This window comes from Brachyistius frenatus, unplaced genomic scaffold, assembly GCF_029030835.1.
Source record: "Brachyistius frenatus isolate BFR_SWC_R1_liver_20210118 unplaced genomic scaffold, ASM2903083v1 Contig_350, whole genome shotgun sequence".
NCBI lineage: Eukaryota > Metazoa > Chordata > Actinopteri > Embiotocidae > Brachyistius > Brachyistius frenatus.
In genome coordinates, this window is record NW_027210949.1 from 100,002 (window position 1) to 118,700 (window position 18,699).

Here is an 18,699-nt window from a genome sequence, read left to right on the forward strand (position 1 = left end):
CTTGAATGAATCCAGGTGACGTCCCGAGATCCAAGACTGTGGAGTCAAAACTTTGCTGCGAAACCCTTTTAGCGTGGAGCTGCTGGCAGCTGAAAGCAGCTGAGTTTAGACTTAAGTTGCTGATTGACAAGACCGGGGAATGAGCTGGAGCTCTACCATATTTCTGCCATCAGAAGGCAATTTAGACTTGTCTGTTAAACAGAGCCGGAGTACTTGAGCTGAGCTTGAACCGGTTCCCTCTTGATGTCGGTCAGAGATGAACAGCAGATCTCAGCGTCCCATAACTCCATCTTAATCACTGACCGTTTCACGCACACGGTGGCACCCGATGTTCTGTCCCCAGCCACAAATATGTCGATTCGGAGATGATATAACAAGACAACGTGTGGCCGGTGTGGTTCTCATTATTCGACTAATGAGCTGTCTCCACGGCGGTCTGATCTGTCAGCCAGTGGAGCGAGCAGGCCCGGTGCTCGGGGGGGGGGGGGGGGGGGGCACGGCCCGGAGGTCAGCCAGGCAACGGCTTGCGACGAGGGGCCGGCGCGCGGCACTTAACACAGGGAAGAGCTCGTTAAAGTGTCATTTTTGGCCAATATGCTCGTCTGCGTGGAGGAGGCCAATCAGCCATACTGTTCCCATCTCGGGAGAATGACTTTCATCCATCACCGTCAGCCATATGATGATATTAGCAGGTGTTTACTGAGAGGCCATTCAGAGGAAGACAAATGGAGATTCTAATATCACGTTCACGCAGTCATTTCGCGTGCAGGAGGCTTATTTCTATGGGGGTCACAGTGGGAGCAGAGACTCTGTCCCAGCATTCACCAGGAAGGAAGGGGAAACGTCGTGGCTGCGTCATCGGTCCATTTAAAGGGTTTAAACACGGACAGAAAAATCACTTTAATTCATGTGAGACTTGACATCTCTGTGTTTGTGCTGTGAGAACTTGAGGTCCAAACATGGGAGACGAAACCAGGATGCAAACTGAACCATCACACCACCGCAAACATGTGAACAATGAATAACGTTAATTCGTAAGTTGTGGACTTTCTTAGCAACACAGGTGATATCGCTTTCTAATAATATATTTAGTGTGCAGTAAAAGGATGCAGAATTATCGGAGCAACACAGGTCTAAACCTATTTATCAGACTGTAGCTGGTAATGTCCTCCATTGTAGACCTGATGAAAGTTCCTGATTTGATTAAAGCACAGACATTTTAAAATCAACTTTTATACTGCATGTAATTAGGTAATAATTCTGTTTAAATGGGTCACAGGTTTATCACTGTCTAAAAAAAGTTGTAATCACTGCAGTTCTAACTGTCACTAAGCCATTAATAAATTATATTCAACCGGAAGTTGTAAATGTTGGCATCCTGCCGCAACTAAAACATATCGAAGAAAGAAGGAACGGCCCAAATCTCCGCGGCAGCTCTGAAAACGGTGAATCCTACACTTCCCATGATGCAATCTGGACAACACCTTTCATCAGATCCACGTCCTTCAAACTCTACAGTGTCTGTTTGTCACTCACGGATTCTCTGAAATGTTTGATAACTCTGTGGACTTTCCCTTTAATACGTTCTTTAATCATAAATATTGGTCCAGATACTTTGCAAATCTTTCCCAGAAGGTCAGAAGCTCTGTAAAAACCAACTGGAGTGATTTTCTCGTTGAATTTAAGACACCAGCTGCAAGTCTTTTTCTTGTAACTTTGCAAACTAAAGCACATTCTTATTCATGTTTTATGAAGTAGAAATGAATGCCTGTAATAACAGCTTAATATCGGGCCTGAAATGAAGGGAAGCCATAGTTTTTTTTTTCTTATAGTAAATAAATGAATTCTTGATTAAACTCCATTTTATCCAGCTGTGTGTCTTTCTGTGCTGTTCAACCTGCTCCAAAAGACCGTTACTGGTTTGTGTCAGTGGGAGTTGTCGCTTTCCACGATGGTACAAAACGCCACTTCAGAAACTTCACGTAACACGACTCAAATTGACAGAACGTCACCATAAATAACATCTTCAAAATAAAACATTTGGCATCCGGTGTGAGCAAATGGGATTTTTGACAAGTTGCAGGAGGACAAGCCGCTCTGTCGGCCAGCATCCACGGCCGTGTTTCCACGAGTAATGGAATCTGTTGGACGGCGCTGACCGACTCTCTCCACCGGACCTTGATGTAATTACAGCACTCGTCGTCTGGTGCCGGGCACACTGGGGCGGCTGTTACCCGCTTCATGTTTTGGATGTAAACTCGTAGTCTTGCCAAAGTCTTTGCTGTGGTGATACCCAAAGACTCTCGAACTGGAAACCGGGAGCAAACACACAGTCGTGTTTCTGCTGCGCACGGGTGTAAAAAAAAACAACAAAAAAACCCGGACTCGCCTCTTCTGCTTACTCATTCTGCTCTTTATTTGGGCTGATATCAAAGAGGAGATATCGAAAACCTAACGCGGGCTGTCGTGGAAGAAAAACAAGTCTGTTGCTGTTTACCACCGTTTTCCTTTGAAGTTGCAAACAAAAAACCAGAATCTAAAAGCGAATGCCTGGTTGATTTCTGTTTCATTTCTAAGGCCAGACCTCATCCTCAGAAAAAAAAAGTTTTGTTTGGTAACTATATTTGTCATTCTGGCAGCTCCCCAACCTCTTTCCTTGTTTGGTCCTTTTAACTTTCCATGTAGCTTTCCTCATGTCTCCTCACGGCGAGGATAAATATTTCATTAGGAGCCTGAGGCTTTCCCTGGCACATGCTTCGCTGCCGCCCGGGAAGACCGAGCGAGCAGCGGAAACCAAAGCAGCGCAGGAAGTGGACGTACAAACCCAGCAACAGACAGCGGCTTGTTTTTCAAATAGTTCGCTCGGCATCGCCTCCTCTCCTCTCGCGGTTCAACCCCACCTTCGTCTCTCGTATCCTCCTCCCTCTGTTTCGTCCTCATCCTCTTCTCCCTCTGTGACCGCTGCTCGTTTTCAGAACTCCATCTGAACCATTTGATCATAGAATTTTACGCGTAACATTCAAAGCAACAGCGTCGGATCGTTGTTTGTGCAGACGAGAGGGCACTAAAGTTGCTGCCTTCTTCACAACTTGGCTGCAACTTCCAACTGCAACGTTTTGCTGTAGTTTTTCTTCAGGGAAGCATCCAGACAGCGACAACTCAGTCAGATGATCTATTCCAGCAGCTGAACTCATTCTGCAGCTAAATGCTGACCACGTTGGTCGGACTGTGTTAGCGGGCTAAAATCAATTAAATGCAGTATTAGACAAACGCAACTTTTGACCTGATGACCTTGACTTTACAGGGAAGGTCAGGGCATCACCAGGGTGGTTACAGTTCATCCTACAGCGGGGGCAAGAAATCGGATTATCACGTCAATCAATCCAGCAGTCGTTCAGACATATCAGCACATTTTAAAGATGTTTTGTTTTTTCTTTTTTTAAATCATATGGGAATCATGAAAACTCCCCTTGCAGTTTTTTCTTCTTCACATTTTTCTTTCTTTAATTGCTGCTAAAACACCGTGAACACGACACCGTATCAACCACCTGTATTCCTGCCGCCGACACTGGATTTCTCATCGAAAATGCACCGTTTCACGCGGTACGTAGATTGGCAGCATTTCACTGTAACGTTGTTAAATCCTGTCCCATGCGGTACTTTATCCTCACCGCGACACTGAACCGGCCGCTGCTGCACTCCTTTATTGTGTGTGCTGCGTGTTTTTGTACTGTTACTTTATGTAGGTCTGTGTAGTCTCGTGTAGCACCGTAGTGCCGCAGGATAGTCCTGTCATCGCGTACGGTTGAATTGACAGTAAAGCCGCTCCTGACGTGTTCCTGTAGAGGCTGACGGGCCGCACTGTTCTCCTAACTGCTGAAGAGACGGACCCTGAAGTCACATATTTAGTTTTTAAAGTAGGCCGTTCCAGCTCCGGTGCCAACCTCCTTTGCAAATTCAACATCTTTAAAGCGACGCTGTGATGTGGTACCGACACGGGCCGCTGCACACAGAATCCTCTTTGTTAGCGTGCCCCCTCAGAGTTTCCCCCCCCTCCTCCCCCCCCCCCTCCTCCCCCCCGCCCTGTCTCCGGTGCTCTGTCCTTCAGGTGTGGCCTGGATGTGACAGACAACTGCCAGCGGTGGCCTGGTTTCACACCTTGGCTGCACCCCCTCCTCCCCCCTCCCGCCCCCTCCCCTCCACCCTCCCCTCCCTCCGCAGACAGCAGCCTGGGAAACCACAGGCCACCAGGCTGGCGCCAGCCTGTACGGCTTAGAGCAGGGCAGCCGGCCCAATCAATACCTCTGCATTTCCTGTCCATTTGCTCAGGTCTCTTCATTAATAATTACTGCTTGGCGGAGCTTCAATGCGCTGGCTGGCTGGCTGGGGCCAAGGGGAGAGGCTGGGTGACCTTTCCCCGCCCCTGGCTTGACTTGGATCACAGAAACAGGCACGGGGACAGACATAATAAGGCAACATAGACGACATTACTCTTGATTCATGCCAGCTTCCCCACAGCAGAGCGAGCGTCACGCCAAACCCCATTCAAAAAAAAAAAAGAGGACCTTTTTCTTTTTTCCTGGAAGCGGTGCTTATCAGCAGAGTTGCATACCAGGTAGAACATGACTTTGAGACATTTTTACAACCACGTTGGTGCCGCTCTTCAAGTTGGCTGACACCCACTACACATCCAGCAGCTACGACTTCAGCAGCATCTGTGCTGCGCAGCAACGAGCAAGGTGAACGATTTCTAGAAATAAAAAATAATGAAGATGTTAAGAGTAAGTACTGCTTGGTGCATCGTTTGTGTTCACGGCACATTTTCCACATGACAATAACAATCCTTCAAAACATCTTAAATTACGTTCCGCCTGGTATGTGCACGTCGCTGATAAGGAAGGTAACAATAACCTGCCAGGTTTTAAAATGCAGCCCGATGTGATATTTTCTGCGCGCAGGAGAGGAAGGGTACGTTTCAGAGCCGACAAAACACATGACATGATGCTGAGGTCACGTCCTTTTATTTAACGATGACCGTTTGTGATGTCATCCACTGAAGAGGTTCTCCAGACGTGAGCCAGCATCTGGATCAGAAGAAGTTCATTTGTCTCTTGAGTGTCGTTGTCCTGCAGCCTCTGGAGACAAAGACGCTCCAGGCTGCACAGGAGTGTGTGTGTGTGTGTGTGTCCAGGTCAAAATTTGGTGACGGCGGAGGCAATGTTCTCCAAGGCGGATCGAGCCTCGGAGGAGGGGAAAGCCTGGATGGCCTCCAGAGCCTTGTTGCTATGGTAACAGCACAAGTCCACCGCTGAGCTCACGCCTTTCTCCGACTTAACCGCTGCCAAAAGCTGCGGAGGGATGAAAACACACATCAGTTTGTCACATTTGTGTCACTCCCGTTACTATCCAGCTGTCAACACAATAAACTGTTAAGAGGCAGAGAAAGTTTAGTTTCCTCTGAAGTTAGCTCACTTTGAGGGTAAAAAAAAAAACGGGAAGAAGCGAAGCGTTTCTTTTAATAAACCCGTCGGAAAGCAGAATGTCGCTGCCCCTGGTACCACTGAAGGCAGCGTACCACATTTAACTACAAGGGGGGGGGAATTTCAGACTCATCACGGAGAGTTATATTTATATATATATATATATAAAAAAAAAGAAAAAGTAATTTCCTTCCCAATGAGAAAGGAAATGCCCCGAATTTGATGTCTCTGCCGGTGCTGCCCGTGGAGCTCCCAGCTCTCCTGTCTTTTCAGTTGACTAATGACGGCATCAAATCAGCGAACCGCTGCACAGACAGGTTTTTTTTGCTACAATCTAGGTAATGAATTGAAGTGCGAAGCATGGAAATGACAATTTCTTGCCTGCCGACGACGCCGGTTAGTATTTGTGCTGATTTTTTCCCCCCCCTCCGTCTGTCCTTCATGTGGCGGTGCCGCTGCTTGAATACGTGAATGAATTCGAATGTAATGTTTGTGCTCATTTAAAACAACATTTGATTTAAACGAGACTACTTGATACACAAAAACACACAGAAATACCATCACACACCGCTTTACACGTCACATCAAGCACACTTTGGGAAGCAGAAAACATCAATTCAAATCAGCCCAGCTTTAAGTAAAACAGAGTGAATTTGGGCGTCTCCTTGTGTCTTTCCCGCTGCTGTGTAGGGACTTGTTTTTGCTGAAGGCATTTTACCTCATAAATTCTGGAGGTGGAAAACCCCGTAGGCCTTCTTTCTTAAAAAAAAAAAAAAAAAGAAAACTACAGGTGTCGAACTGAGCATCACCCTGGCTGCTTATTCAATTTAGAAAAGATTATTTTTCCGCCCTAATTTCACATCATCTAACTTTGTTATATTTTGCACTAACTTAATATTCCCTCGTCTCCTAATATCCCCCGTCCTCCCCTGTTTGAATATTACATTGGGTGACCTCGTTAAGTTCCACATCCTGTTCTTTCGACATGTTTATTGACCCGATTCTTCGGTCTTCGTGGCCTCGAATGCCTCCTGATCACAGCAGTATTCAGACATGAGAATACTCTATTGTGCACATGTGAGCATATTAAGCGGGGCGTTTTCTTTAATAAAGTGAGATCAGGATCAGTCACTTGAAAAAAGAAAACATTGACTATATATATATAAAGTCAAATATAGAAACCAATGTAGAAATAACTGAATTTTTCTGTCAATGTCCCTTCTGTCTGATCCTCCATCTTTCAGCCAATCACAATGCTCCAACCTCCCAGCAGGCCCAGCATCTATTAGCTACATAACTACACACGGGAGTAACCGGGGCCTCTTTGGAGGGGTCGTGTCCCCCCCAGTACTAAGAACCCTTCCTCCCCCCCAAAATATACCACAGAAAATATATTATCTTCTCCTTTTATGAACCCTGTCAACAGATCTGTCTCTTGCTATTTCTTATTTATTTCCCATTGTTAAGGAAAACATAAGTGTCAGAAGTCAGTTAAAAATAAAAAAAATTAATTAAATTATTCACAGACTATTCCTTTAAATGTGAATTCAAATATTAAATGTAGTCCTGCAAATTTTCATATATAAATATCACAGAAATTGTAATAATTGTGATGAAGAGCTGTCATTTGGACTCCACACATGGTTATGTCGCTGTAGATACCACGATGGCCTCAGGGAGCCAAACAAGGAGACCTTTCTTATTATTTAATTACCCATTTATGTAAAATTGAACACATTTAATCGTGCTGTGGGTGCTATTAATGTCTCAGTGAGCGGTTGAAGCAGCTGGAAAACAATGACTGACCTCAGGCTAAAATATGTCATCCTCACTTCTTTCATGTCTTATATTACTAAAGCCCAAATATTCATGTCTTCAAATAACATCCAGCTTTTCCCCAAACTCTCCCGTAACGATCAGATTTGATGCTACTTAGCAATGAACGACTTATAGATCGAAATCTCGTGTCTTTGTTGCTGATTTAAAGCAAAGTTTTGTGCTTTTTTTTTTTTTTTTTTTCTTTTTTACATCCCAAAACCTAGTTTCCTTCCCTCGGTGCTGCTCTCATCTTTCCTCCTCGTGTCCCCTCAAACTTCCCTCCACGTCCTCCTTTTCCAGCAGGTCTGCTGAAGGAGATTCTCTCACAATGCCACTGTCTCAGAGCCTCAGTGTCTCCTCCACAAATAGGCCTCGGTAACTAATCCTTCCTGCTCTGGTTTCAGACGGGACCAGATAACCCCCCCCCAGCACCACCAGACCCCTCCTCTGCAGCTTCAGGCTCTCTTTGCACCCCTATCGGTCCCCTCGCTGCCTCTCACACGTTGACTTTGGGAAGCTCGTTTCTCAACTTCGATATAGGTTACAGTGAAAAGACGTCCTGTTTCTCCGACGGTTCGGTCAGACAGTGAAGAGGTGAAAACACTGAAACACGACAAAGAAAAATCGAACAAACTTGTACGATTACTTTCTGAGAATATGAATGAAATGTAGGACAAAAGCAAGAGAGGCACATTTTGAATATGGTTCATTAAGAGAGGCAGATTGAGAATAGAGGAATACATAAAGCAGCGATCTTACCTTTGAGTAGTCCAGTTGGTTTCTCAAAGTTTTTGCCTTAATGAGAAGAGAACGGAGTTATTATCGGTTCAATTCCTCTGCTTTCTAAAGTTGTGTTAACATCATGTTGCACAACTTTTCAGAATCTATATGCAATATTCAATATACAGGAGAATGAAAAGGCCTTTCTTCAATCCTACATACACATCATAACAAATACAACAAAACAAATACCTAATACAAGCACAACGGCAGTAAAACTCTTCATTTTAAAAGCTGCTGCTTTGTCATGGTTTTGTTTGATTTGATCTGTTTTTGTTTGAGTTTGAGTCCTGTTTGAGTTTGGAAGTTGCTTTTGATATGGTTTGAGCTTGTTTTCTGTTTTGTTTCCCGTTTTATTTTGAAAGTCTTTTTCCTCTGTGTCTGCCCTGTTTCTCCTCGTGTTCACTTGCTGTGTTACCTGGCTGCCACACCCACCTCACCTGCTTTCAGTCCCCTGATCGGCCCTCACTTTCCAATCACCTGTCACCATGTAATCCTCTGGTTTAAGTATCTTCCAACAAGTTATCACAAAAAAAAAAAAAAAAAAAAAAAAAAAAGGAGTCTTGAACCAACTAAGACATTAAAACAGGAAGAACTGATGCAAATAAGGATTATTCAATCAAAAGTCCTGCAAACCTCCTTTTCTTTCTTTACTATCTTCTACCTCATTAATCTCTGAGGATAGTTCAGCCAACATTCTGGTTGTATTCAAACATTGGAAGTTTAAAATCTGGTCACAATTAAAGTAAATACTTTTCAAAGTCCTTCCATAATGACGCTCAGATGGTATTTTCTTTTTCACCCTGCTTTAATAAATATTTCATGCCCAGCATGGAAATGTGAAGTTTGTCTGTTGATTTTGATATGGATGCAATTTTTGTTTACATCCATTTGCAAACTAGCAATTAAACATAATTTACAGTGCACTTAGTTTTTACATAATAACAACTGTGGAGTTTCATCAAGAGAACAGCGTGATCTCCTGGACTAATGAAGTTCCATATTTACTGAGATAAAACAGTTTTCTACAACTTCGTGTGGTAAAATACTTTCAACGCTATATTTTTTTGTTGATACACTTTTTCTTTTACATGTTAATAACAACTTCAGCGACAGATTTATTTAAAATGAGCTACGTGAAGACTGTTATCAGTTCAGCTCAGACGTCTGCACTCTTAATGCGAAATATAACAGTGCGTCGTGACCCTGTTCAGGATAAAGCGGTTATAGATAATGGATGGATGGATAATAGTGCGTAATACATTAACATGCCGAGTCTCAGCTTTGAGTAGGTTTACATCAGTATAGATGGAAGAGTGGGAGATGCCGCCTGGTTTTGGGGTTCAAAGGTAAAAAGTGAATTAAATTGTTTTCGCTCTGATTTTTGTTTTTGGAATATCGTCGTACTTTTCTGAACTTGCACGGTCACCTCTCTGCTTCACATTTGGACACACAAACTCAATTAAAATTTGGATTTGAATTCATTTTAAATGGAAACTCTCAATCAAGCGGGGCGGTAGAGGCTCAGGTGGTAGAGTATTACTAATTGTAAGGTTGGTGGTTCAATTCCTTCACTTCACTTCACTCCACATGCCGAAGTGTCCTTGTGCAAGACGCTGCACCCAGAGCTGCTCTCCTGTGGCAGGTGACCATCTTGCGTGGCAGCTCTGTCGTCTTTGTTGTGTGTTGTGTGTTTTGAACTCTTCAGTTTGGACTCTTATGTGCTAAAAGTCCTACGTCTCCCACACGGTTCATTCAATTTTGATGTAGATCTCCTGAAACTTGGCCGGAATCAGCAGCAACACACAGCTCCTGTTAGAAACACAGATGCAGTAAATCCAGCTGCTGCTGTGGTGTGACGGACCGTCCTGACTGTACCTGCTGCAGCTGCTGACGCCACCTCTCCTGGCCGACGATCTGACGGTGGAAAACCACCGGGGCGTCGCTCAAGCCGAACGACACCGGGTCTACCACGCCGCTCTTCACAAAGGGCTGCAGGTCAGAGTTCAGCTGCGGAAAAGGCAGGAGCACGTTTGTCAATAAGGAGTCAATCAGCCTGAGATTTGACTTTGTAACTTGCCGGCTACCAATTAAAACCGACCCGGTGGCGAGAACGCGCGAGGCTTACGGTACGTTTTTCTTTTTTCCTGCCGACACTTTGAGTGACCCCGTTAATGAGCAGCGTGATGAACAGACTGGAAGACGCAGCCAGCCTGATGAGGACGGTTCTCCTTCAAAGACCTCATTTCGGTTTCCTCCCATGCTGAGATTCCCTGTATCCACTGAGGCAGCTACAGGGAGCCTCAGCAGGAGAGGACGTACTCCTGCAGCACCGTGAGTGGGATCATTATGATTGACTTCTACACCGGCACCAATAACAACCAGCTGAAAACCTCTGAACCTGAGAAAACGTTTGAGCATCTGCATTATCTGGCACATTAACATTACACACTAACGACATTTAAGCTCCAAACCATTCAACCATCTTCCTGTTTCCACCTTTTTGTGTCTGAATCTGATGCAAGATTAATAAAGCACATTAAAACTAAAGCTTTCCACAGTTCATTCACACTGTTTTTTTGAACAAATACATCACCCCCTACCCCCTTTCAAGATCTTTTTGTAACAAATCAGCTGCAGTGTGAAGCATCTGATGAAAAGAAATACTAATATAGCCACACTAAAATAAGGCCAATTATCCATGCAGGCAGGAGAGAAGAAGTCAGACACTGCTGCTTCATGTAGATCAGTAGCCTGTCTGCTTTGATTCAACTTGATCACAGTCAGAAGAGAAAGAAAGTACGCTGGTCAGGAGGGACAAAGTTTCAGTTCAGAAAAAGAGAAAAGCCCTAGAAAACTCCGTACTGACTTAAATATAACTGGTTATTTCAGAAACTAGAAAATTGAAAAGTGGTGCAGAAGTCAGCTACATTGTGGATTGTTTGTAGTTGTAATGTTTCTGGGCTGAAGGCTGCAGGGTTTTCTGATGTGAATTGGGTTTTTCTGGCACGAAGGAAATCGATTGTAGACAAGTGAAAATATGTCGAAATGTCTCCCGACATCTTTACTGCACAAAAAGAGCCAGCGATTTAATTACTCGCCTTCACAAAAGGCCATGACAGGAAGCTAAAAGAGTGAAAAATGCAAACAGAGGGGTGATTGATCAACAGAACAAAGAATAACAATTAAAAAGAGGGTGAAAGTATTCCCCTGTAACTTTATACATTTGTGACTTCATTAGCAATTTTATCAAAGTTATGAGTTGGGAAAGAAGTTGTCATTTATCTAAAAGGATAATTCTGGGATATTGCTGCTGCATCATGATTTTATGAGTGAAGTGTGATGTGGATTGGTATACATAAATATGACATCATGTTTATCCTACCGAGACGAAGACACAAAAATCTCTGTTAAACAACCCAAGCTTCTATTTTTTTTTATCACAGAAAATAGTGAGTTCTTGTTTGAGTGGCAACCTGCTGTTTTGTCACCCATTGGTTTGTGAACTGCTGTTTTGAACCCTCCAGTCTGTCATTTTGACCACTGACATCTTGATTTTTTTGGAGCCAGAAGTGACCATATTTGGTCGAGCTAGGGAGGATCTGACTGAGAACCCACCTGACTGTACTTCAGCCATGTCAATCAAACCAGACATTGCTAATGATGGAATTATTTTCAAAAGGACCTCCAAAACACTGATCAGAAGTGAATTTAGCTCGTGACGCCATAATAAGTTGTGGAAAACATTTATTGACTTTGTATTTAATGAGAGAAGTTGACACTTTTTGAATAAAAGTCTGTGAAGCCAGATGTATTTTGGATGCAGCCCCTACTGGCCCCTCAGTGGTATTGCACTCGAAGGCACTTCAGCATCGGCTGTATATACATATACTTTATCTATATACTTTATCTACAGTCGACAGTTGTGGCTTCACTTCAAACTTAATAGGTATTATCATTGAAAAAAATAGTACATGCAGATGCTCAGACCAGACTCACCTTGTGGCCCAGTGACAGGTGCTTGCCGTACTTGAAGGCCAGTCTTTGGGACTCCTTGTCGTGTCTGGCGAGCTCCATCGCAGCTTGACAACTCTTGGCGAGCAGCGCCCCGTTGGACAGGAACGTCTGCTCCTCCCACGACGCCACGTCGACGCCGTCGGTGAGACCGTTCTCCTGCGGAGCGAACAGAGGCCGGAGCTCTCACTGCTTATACTGAAAAACTGGAAGTTTCCCACCGAGCACCTCACAGATCCTCGGTAATAACTTTTTATGCTGCAGCATGTGACACATCTAACACGGTTATTTCCCACAAGTTTGTCGTTATTTTGAAGAAAAAAAACCCTCTTGAGCTCAATAAACTTTGAATTTGTCTCTTATTCTGCAAAAGTTGAGTAAATCCTAAAACATATCACAGGTGGAAAAAAGTTAACAGACTATTTCAGGACAAATTTAGTTACTGTTGGACCTTGGTAGGTGTTGTTGGCAAAATAAAGTAAAGGCCATGATAACAGAGATAAATTCTCCACTGTAATATTAATATAATAAACTAAAGTAAAAGAATAATAAAATTGTTGTCAGAGTTGCAGTGCTACTTCACTCGTTGTAAATTCAGTGCAGAAGCTAAAAAGACTGTAATTAAAGGCAGCTCACCAGTACCTGACAGCCCTGTGATCAATTTGAATAAAGACGGCTTTGTATATTCATATAGCTTTTAATATTTATCAGGATACCTTTTGTTTTTCTCATTAATAGTCAGCTAGTCGTGCCTTGTGTCAGAACCAGTTACGAAGAAGAATTTACCTTCTTTGCTGCTCACAGCTGGAGACAACTTTCTAAACTACAGACACCCAAAGCTAACTCTACTACAGGATTATTTTATTTATTTCTTAAACAATAATGCTGGTGTTATATCTTTACAAATCCTTTGAAACGACCACAACCTACAGTGTTTTAGTCAATTTTTAATACTTTCTGACTTATCTGATTATAGTTGATCTTAAGTTTAAAATATATAAAAAATGATCCCTTTAGTTGTTATTTTTATCTTTTAGTTTTTTGAAAATTAGACTAACAATAATACATTCAAGCATTCGGACACTCTTTTATGGTGGATTCATTTACATTTATTGCTCTTCGTATCTAGGTTGGATTTATAGAATAGGAATGAATGATTTACCTCAGTGTTGTTGGAATTCTCGTAATAGATTCCTTGAACCAAATCACCGATGGCGCTGGAGATCAATTCGACGACCTGTCGACACAGAAAAAGTCACGATATTTATATTGATCTCATTGATTTTATTGACTCAGGAGTTGGCCTGTGTGTTATGGAGGACAAACATATAACAACAACACAATCAGAAACGGGAGCACCAGGCAGAAATGAAATACAATATAAATTATTTCAGAAAGGCATCCGAACCTGACAGTGACCAGCCTATCAGGCTGTAATACTAAAATCCGATAAGTTATCTAAATAGTACTTTGGAAAGAAATCTTCTCTATAATTCATAGTGTTTACATTCAAACAAAATGATACTCATCTTCCAGATAGTTATCAGATGCTCCGCTTTCACTTCAACCCTTTATTTGAAATGATTTGGTGAATTCTAGTCATACAAAGGTCCGTCTCTTACTTCTGGTTTTCAAACTGTAGTTACTTTAAATTCACGTTTAAATTTAATCTCTTCTACTACTAGTGCTACTTTCCCCAATAACTCCAGAAATCACCAGTTAACAGCATCTCAGATTACAGAAAACATCAGAGTTCAGGATTCATCTCAACATTACTGTTGGGAGGAGAATCAGTGTGTGAATCGGACTCCAAACCACTGATGGAGACCAGGAAGAAGGAGAGAACTGCTCGGTCCAAGAAACACCACAAATGGAGATTAAGACCTTGGACTTTGGTTTTTACGGTCCAGATGTGAGCTTTTAGATTCCAGCTGCTGTGTCTTTGTGACATGAAGAAGGTGAACGGATGGTATCTGCATGTGTGGTTCCAACCGTTGAAGCACGGAGGAGGTGTGATGCCGAGGGCACCTCGGTGGTGACTCTCTTCCAGATTTCAGAATTAGAGTAAAAACTAAACTAGCATGGCAACCACAACATCCTTCCCATCTGGCTGGAGCTCAGTGAAACCATTTAAAAAAAAAAAAAAAAAGATGTTTTCAACGGATCAATGATCCAAAACACACCTCCAAGCTTTGAAAGGGCTGTTTGACCAGGAAGCAGAGCGATGTAACGCTGAATCAGACGACCTGGCCTCCACCACCGTCGGCCTAAACCCAACTGAGATGGTTTGGGATGAGTTGGAGCGCAGAGTGGAGGAACAGCAGCCAACCAATCCTCAGCATATGTACGTACTCCGTGAAGACGGTTGGAAAATCTCAAGGTGATGACCTCGCAAACCCTCATGAAGCCAAGTTGAGAAAATGCCAAGTCATCAAAGCAAAAGATCAAATTTGGAGCCAAAGATTTCAGGTTTGATCTCCAAAGAAGTCCAACATGTCCACCAGCAGCCACTTGACCAGTTAAAGTGTTCAGGCACTGAACCGCTCACTCTCTCCCTCAATGGAAATCACTCAGGCTAACAGCACCGATTAAACTGCTAAAATGTGGATGTAAATGAAGTTGATCCAAACTGACCCGCCATGCAGTCGATCAGACATTTGTAGTTAAAAAAAAACACAATTTCCCCTCCGTGATTGAAGCACGAGGAAACAACGGCTGCATCTGAACAGCTGGTTTGGAGAATTAGTCTGCGGCAAGATGAGTTGGACGTTGGGCAAACTGCAACTCAGCTGCTCATTATCAGCCCATCGGGGAGCTCCTGGCGATTTCATGAAGTACATCCAGACTCCAGCCCTCATTCATTATACTTTGTATTTATAGAGGAGTCCGGCCGACAGAGCGGGATCGGGTGTCCGTGCAGTCCGAGGCGCTGAAATGGAGCTAAAAGGCAGATGGTGAGACGAAATAAGAAGGAGTCCGGAGAGCAGAGGGGGTTAACAAGGTTTTGGAGTGATGATCTGACCTCGGGGTCTTTCGTTTTCTCTTGGTTTTCACAAATCCGCTAATCATTTAAAGATTTATTTAACTTCCTACCTCTGGGTTTGGCTTACAAGGCTGCAGATGAGGGGCAGAGGTAAAAAGGAAAATGGGCCTCAAGTGGATCATAAAGATGGTAAATAAGCATAACATTAGGGATCAGGCTAGAAAATCTGTCCATTAAGTGGATCAATACACTGTAAAAACATTTGAATACATTTAAAAGGAGCAACAACAACAAAACAGAAGCTAAAAGCTGCCTGAGTGTTGTTTGTTTAAGACTGCAGTTGCCCGTTTCCTCTTACAGGGGGCATGCATGACTGTATTTCAGCCTACAGAAACCCGTCCAGCCTCCTCATCCACCACCAGACGAGCGGCTGCATCTTTAAAAGTGATCACTACTTCTGTGGATCTAATGAATGAGTAAAAAATGTGAAGTGGATCTCACGGCCCTTCATTCATGGCCACAGAGCAGCGCGGCCAGAGGAGCCGAGGCCACGCCTGAACCGTTCAGACGGGCGAGGTTAAATTTAGAGCTCCTTCAGCTCATCCCAGACATCCTTGGTTCATCAGGAAAAGTCTGGTGACGCTGTCGGCTCCGTCAGCCTCGCGCTGCCCTTTGGGTAACTGAATCCACCAGGGGAAAATATTGAGGAAACCTGAGCCGCGCCCACAAACCTGGAAGGACAATGTGCCTACAGTATTACCAGATGTGGTGTCTCTGCCTGGCCTGCTTTGGGAAGTGGGGGCCAGCGGGGGTCTTTTTTTGGAAAGTATCAGATAAGCTCTCCCCCTGCCTCCCCCTTACTCCATTCCCAAATCTAGCCAGATCATGTTTTGCCGACAGGTCTGCGAAGAGGGTGGGGGGGGAGAAACCGGAGCTCCACGGAGAGATTACTTTACAGTTTATACAAGTAGCGGCATAGGTTTCCTCTCAAGGCCACGACACATAATCTCCATCGCTCTCACTGCTTTAACTGAAAAGTCTGGTTTATGAGGAAAAACTTCGAAAGCTGCAACAACTACTCATCTGTCGCTCTGTGTATTAAAAAGATGTGGTAAAGTGACCACAGACAGGTTGTGAGAAAAGAAAGACAAATATTTTCTATCCAACTTCTCTGGAGGGCTTTCAGTATCAGCAGACATTTAAATATCAGCAGATTTCAATGAGTGAAAGGAAATCTCTTCCAGCCTTTACTGCATTTATCTTTGGGTAATTACACAAGTTTGAAACTGCCAGAGTTAATTTATATGTTTTTTTTGTTTCATGCTAAGGAGCTAACCACCAACTTTATACATGAAGTTCAGTTTACTCATCACAGAGTACCACTCAGCCTGGAAAAAAATGTCTTCTGGAGACTCTGCAGGGAACTTTAACTTTGAAAAAAAAAAAAAACCTATGTTGGATGAGGTTTGAGACCTAAAATGGTAAACAGTCAGCCTGTCTTTAGGTTCAACAAAAGTAAAGAAAAAGCGTGCAAGATGAATCAAATCACATGTTCAAGACATTAGTAGCAATAACAAACTTAGTGCCGTCATGTTTCTGTGACAATAAGCCAAACAGATCCACTTCTGCAAACACTATACATTCATAAAACCATTTTTTTTTTTATATATATATACACTTTGGACATTAAAATAAGTTTGAGTAATAAAGGGAAGTTGATTGCTGGACTGAATGAGATAAATGAATTAGACCGGACGTGTTGTCCCGGGTCTCCAACAAGCCATGGTACTGTAATTTTAAGGGTTCAGGTTTCCATCCAAAGGCATCGTGAGATATGTAGGATCCAGCATTTTTGGCACTTGACTAGTTTTATACCTCAACCTTTGCTGCAAAGAACTTAATCGGTCTTTTAAAAATCTATCTCTGCTGAGTCTCTATAACTTAAGAGGTAAAATACTAAATCTCTGTTATTTCCTTTTCGCTTTTTTCCATTTCTGCAAAAAGTCACTAATGATGATGATGTTGGTGCTTTTTTTTGGTTAGGTTTCCTGCAAGCTGACTACCAGACAGTTGGATGTAAACGTATGTAAACTCATGAGCATGAGCTGAGCCCAGTCACTCACTTGATCTGGAGCTTTCAGTCACACGACACTGTCTTCATTAACACGTTGAGTTTCCACCATTGTCGTGGAACCGTATGTCTCTAACTGTCTGGACTTTCTGGCGCTTGTAGGGCTTTGAGCAAAAATGAAGTAAGGTCTCACAAATACCTTAAAACAGGGTCAGAAGTCCCCGCATGAGTGAGTGAAATTGTTTTGCCAACTTCTGTCTCCAAGGTCAAGAATTCATTGTCTAAAATTAAAATATGATCTGTTTCGGCCTTCTGGTACAACAACAAGGTTTGTCAGGATTGTAATTCTTACTTAAGATGAAAATGACATTTACAGGTAGCTTGTTGTGTTTTAAATTACATCGCAGACTTACAACCAAAACTCAGCATCAACTCCTGAATGGGAGTTTAGGAGGACAGCATGTTGCTGAACTGGCAGTAGAAACAAATCACATTCCTGAATCGTTAGCGAAGCAGGATGGACTCATCTCTGCCGTGCAGATGTTTCAGTGAAACACACGTGTAAAAGGCTGAAAATATGAGCATCAGTGCACGCTGTGGTGTGGCCTCCCTTTGGTTCACTTTGTTTTGCTAACCTTTTCAAACCTGAGTAACTTCTGGCTATCAGATGTCCGTCTCTTTAACACTCTTAAAAACTTCCACTTTGCAGCCGCTTCCTGTGGCTGCTTCGGATTACTTTCAGATGACTTACAAACAGAAAAGCCAGTTTGTTTTGGTGGGGGGAAAAACAAAACACAAAGGCATCGCTTTCACCTTGAAAAAGGAAAAGATGCTCCAAACGTTGTGTTCAATTGATGTCACTCGGCTTAAATGCATCTTTAACGTGATTAAATCAGCATCAGCTCAAGTCATCAGCAGATCTGTCACCATTATATTTGCAGGGTAGTTTTCTTCATCTTTCAGGGAAACAACGGTACCGATTCCATTACTGTCATTTGTAGCTCAGCCGCAGAGTGACAATAATCTCTCGTTATTTTTACAATGACAAATCCTGATGAAAGTTAATTAGCACCGTAAAAGAAATGCTTCACCTTCACATTTAGCTTTAACAGGAAATGTTGGTTCTTTATAACTCCTGTCATATTTCTCATACCAAGAAGCACCACGGATACAGCTCACATCATGTTTTTGGGAGGGCGTCTCTCGGCTGTCACAGCGCAGACACAAACCCAGACTATGTGAGCTGAAAAAGAAGCGGCGGGGGAAGGCGATAAGGGGTCGGTCTGGCTGATGGCACGAGGGGGGAGGTGGGTGTCTGGGTGTGGGGGGGGGGTTATTTTGATCTACTCAGGCAACCGCATTCTGACGGAGCGGCGCGGTGACAGCGTCTGTCAGCGAGGAGTTACCAGGCCACGCAGCAGATATGATCTGTGGTGCACTTACGAGACCACCGCCACCACAAGACGTGTCTGTGGCGTCTCCTGAACGCGTCATCCAACGTACAGAGCGGGCTTCAGCTCGTCAAACAGCCGAGGCTACTCCAAAGAGGGTTT

The 18,699-nt window shown here is 43.3% G+C and overlaps 1 protein-coding gene across 1 annotated transcript in view; it reads right to left on the minus strand.

Moving 5' to 3' along the window:
• Window positions 1-5,005: 5,005 nt before the first annotated feature.
• Window positions 5,006-18,699, minus strand: part of pdss2 (prenyl (decaprenyl) diphosphate synthase, subunit 2) — a 28,244-nt gene continuing 14,550 nt past the window's right edge. Inside the window, exons 4-8 of the mRNA XM_069723906.1 lie at window positions 13,255-13,329; window positions 12,078-12,251; window positions 9,957-10,088; window positions 8,058-8,093; window positions 5,006-5,348 (exon numbers count right to left, since the gene is read on the minus strand). Coding sequence (XP_069580007.1) covers window positions 5,193-5,348; window positions 8,058-8,093; window positions 9,957-10,088; window positions 12,078-12,251; window positions 13,255-13,329 — 573 coding nt within the window. The 3' untranslated portion in view covers window positions 5,006-5,192. The remainder of the gene's footprint in view (window positions 5,349-8,057; window positions 8,094-9,956; window positions 10,089-12,077; window positions 12,252-13,254; window positions 13,330-18,699) is intronic.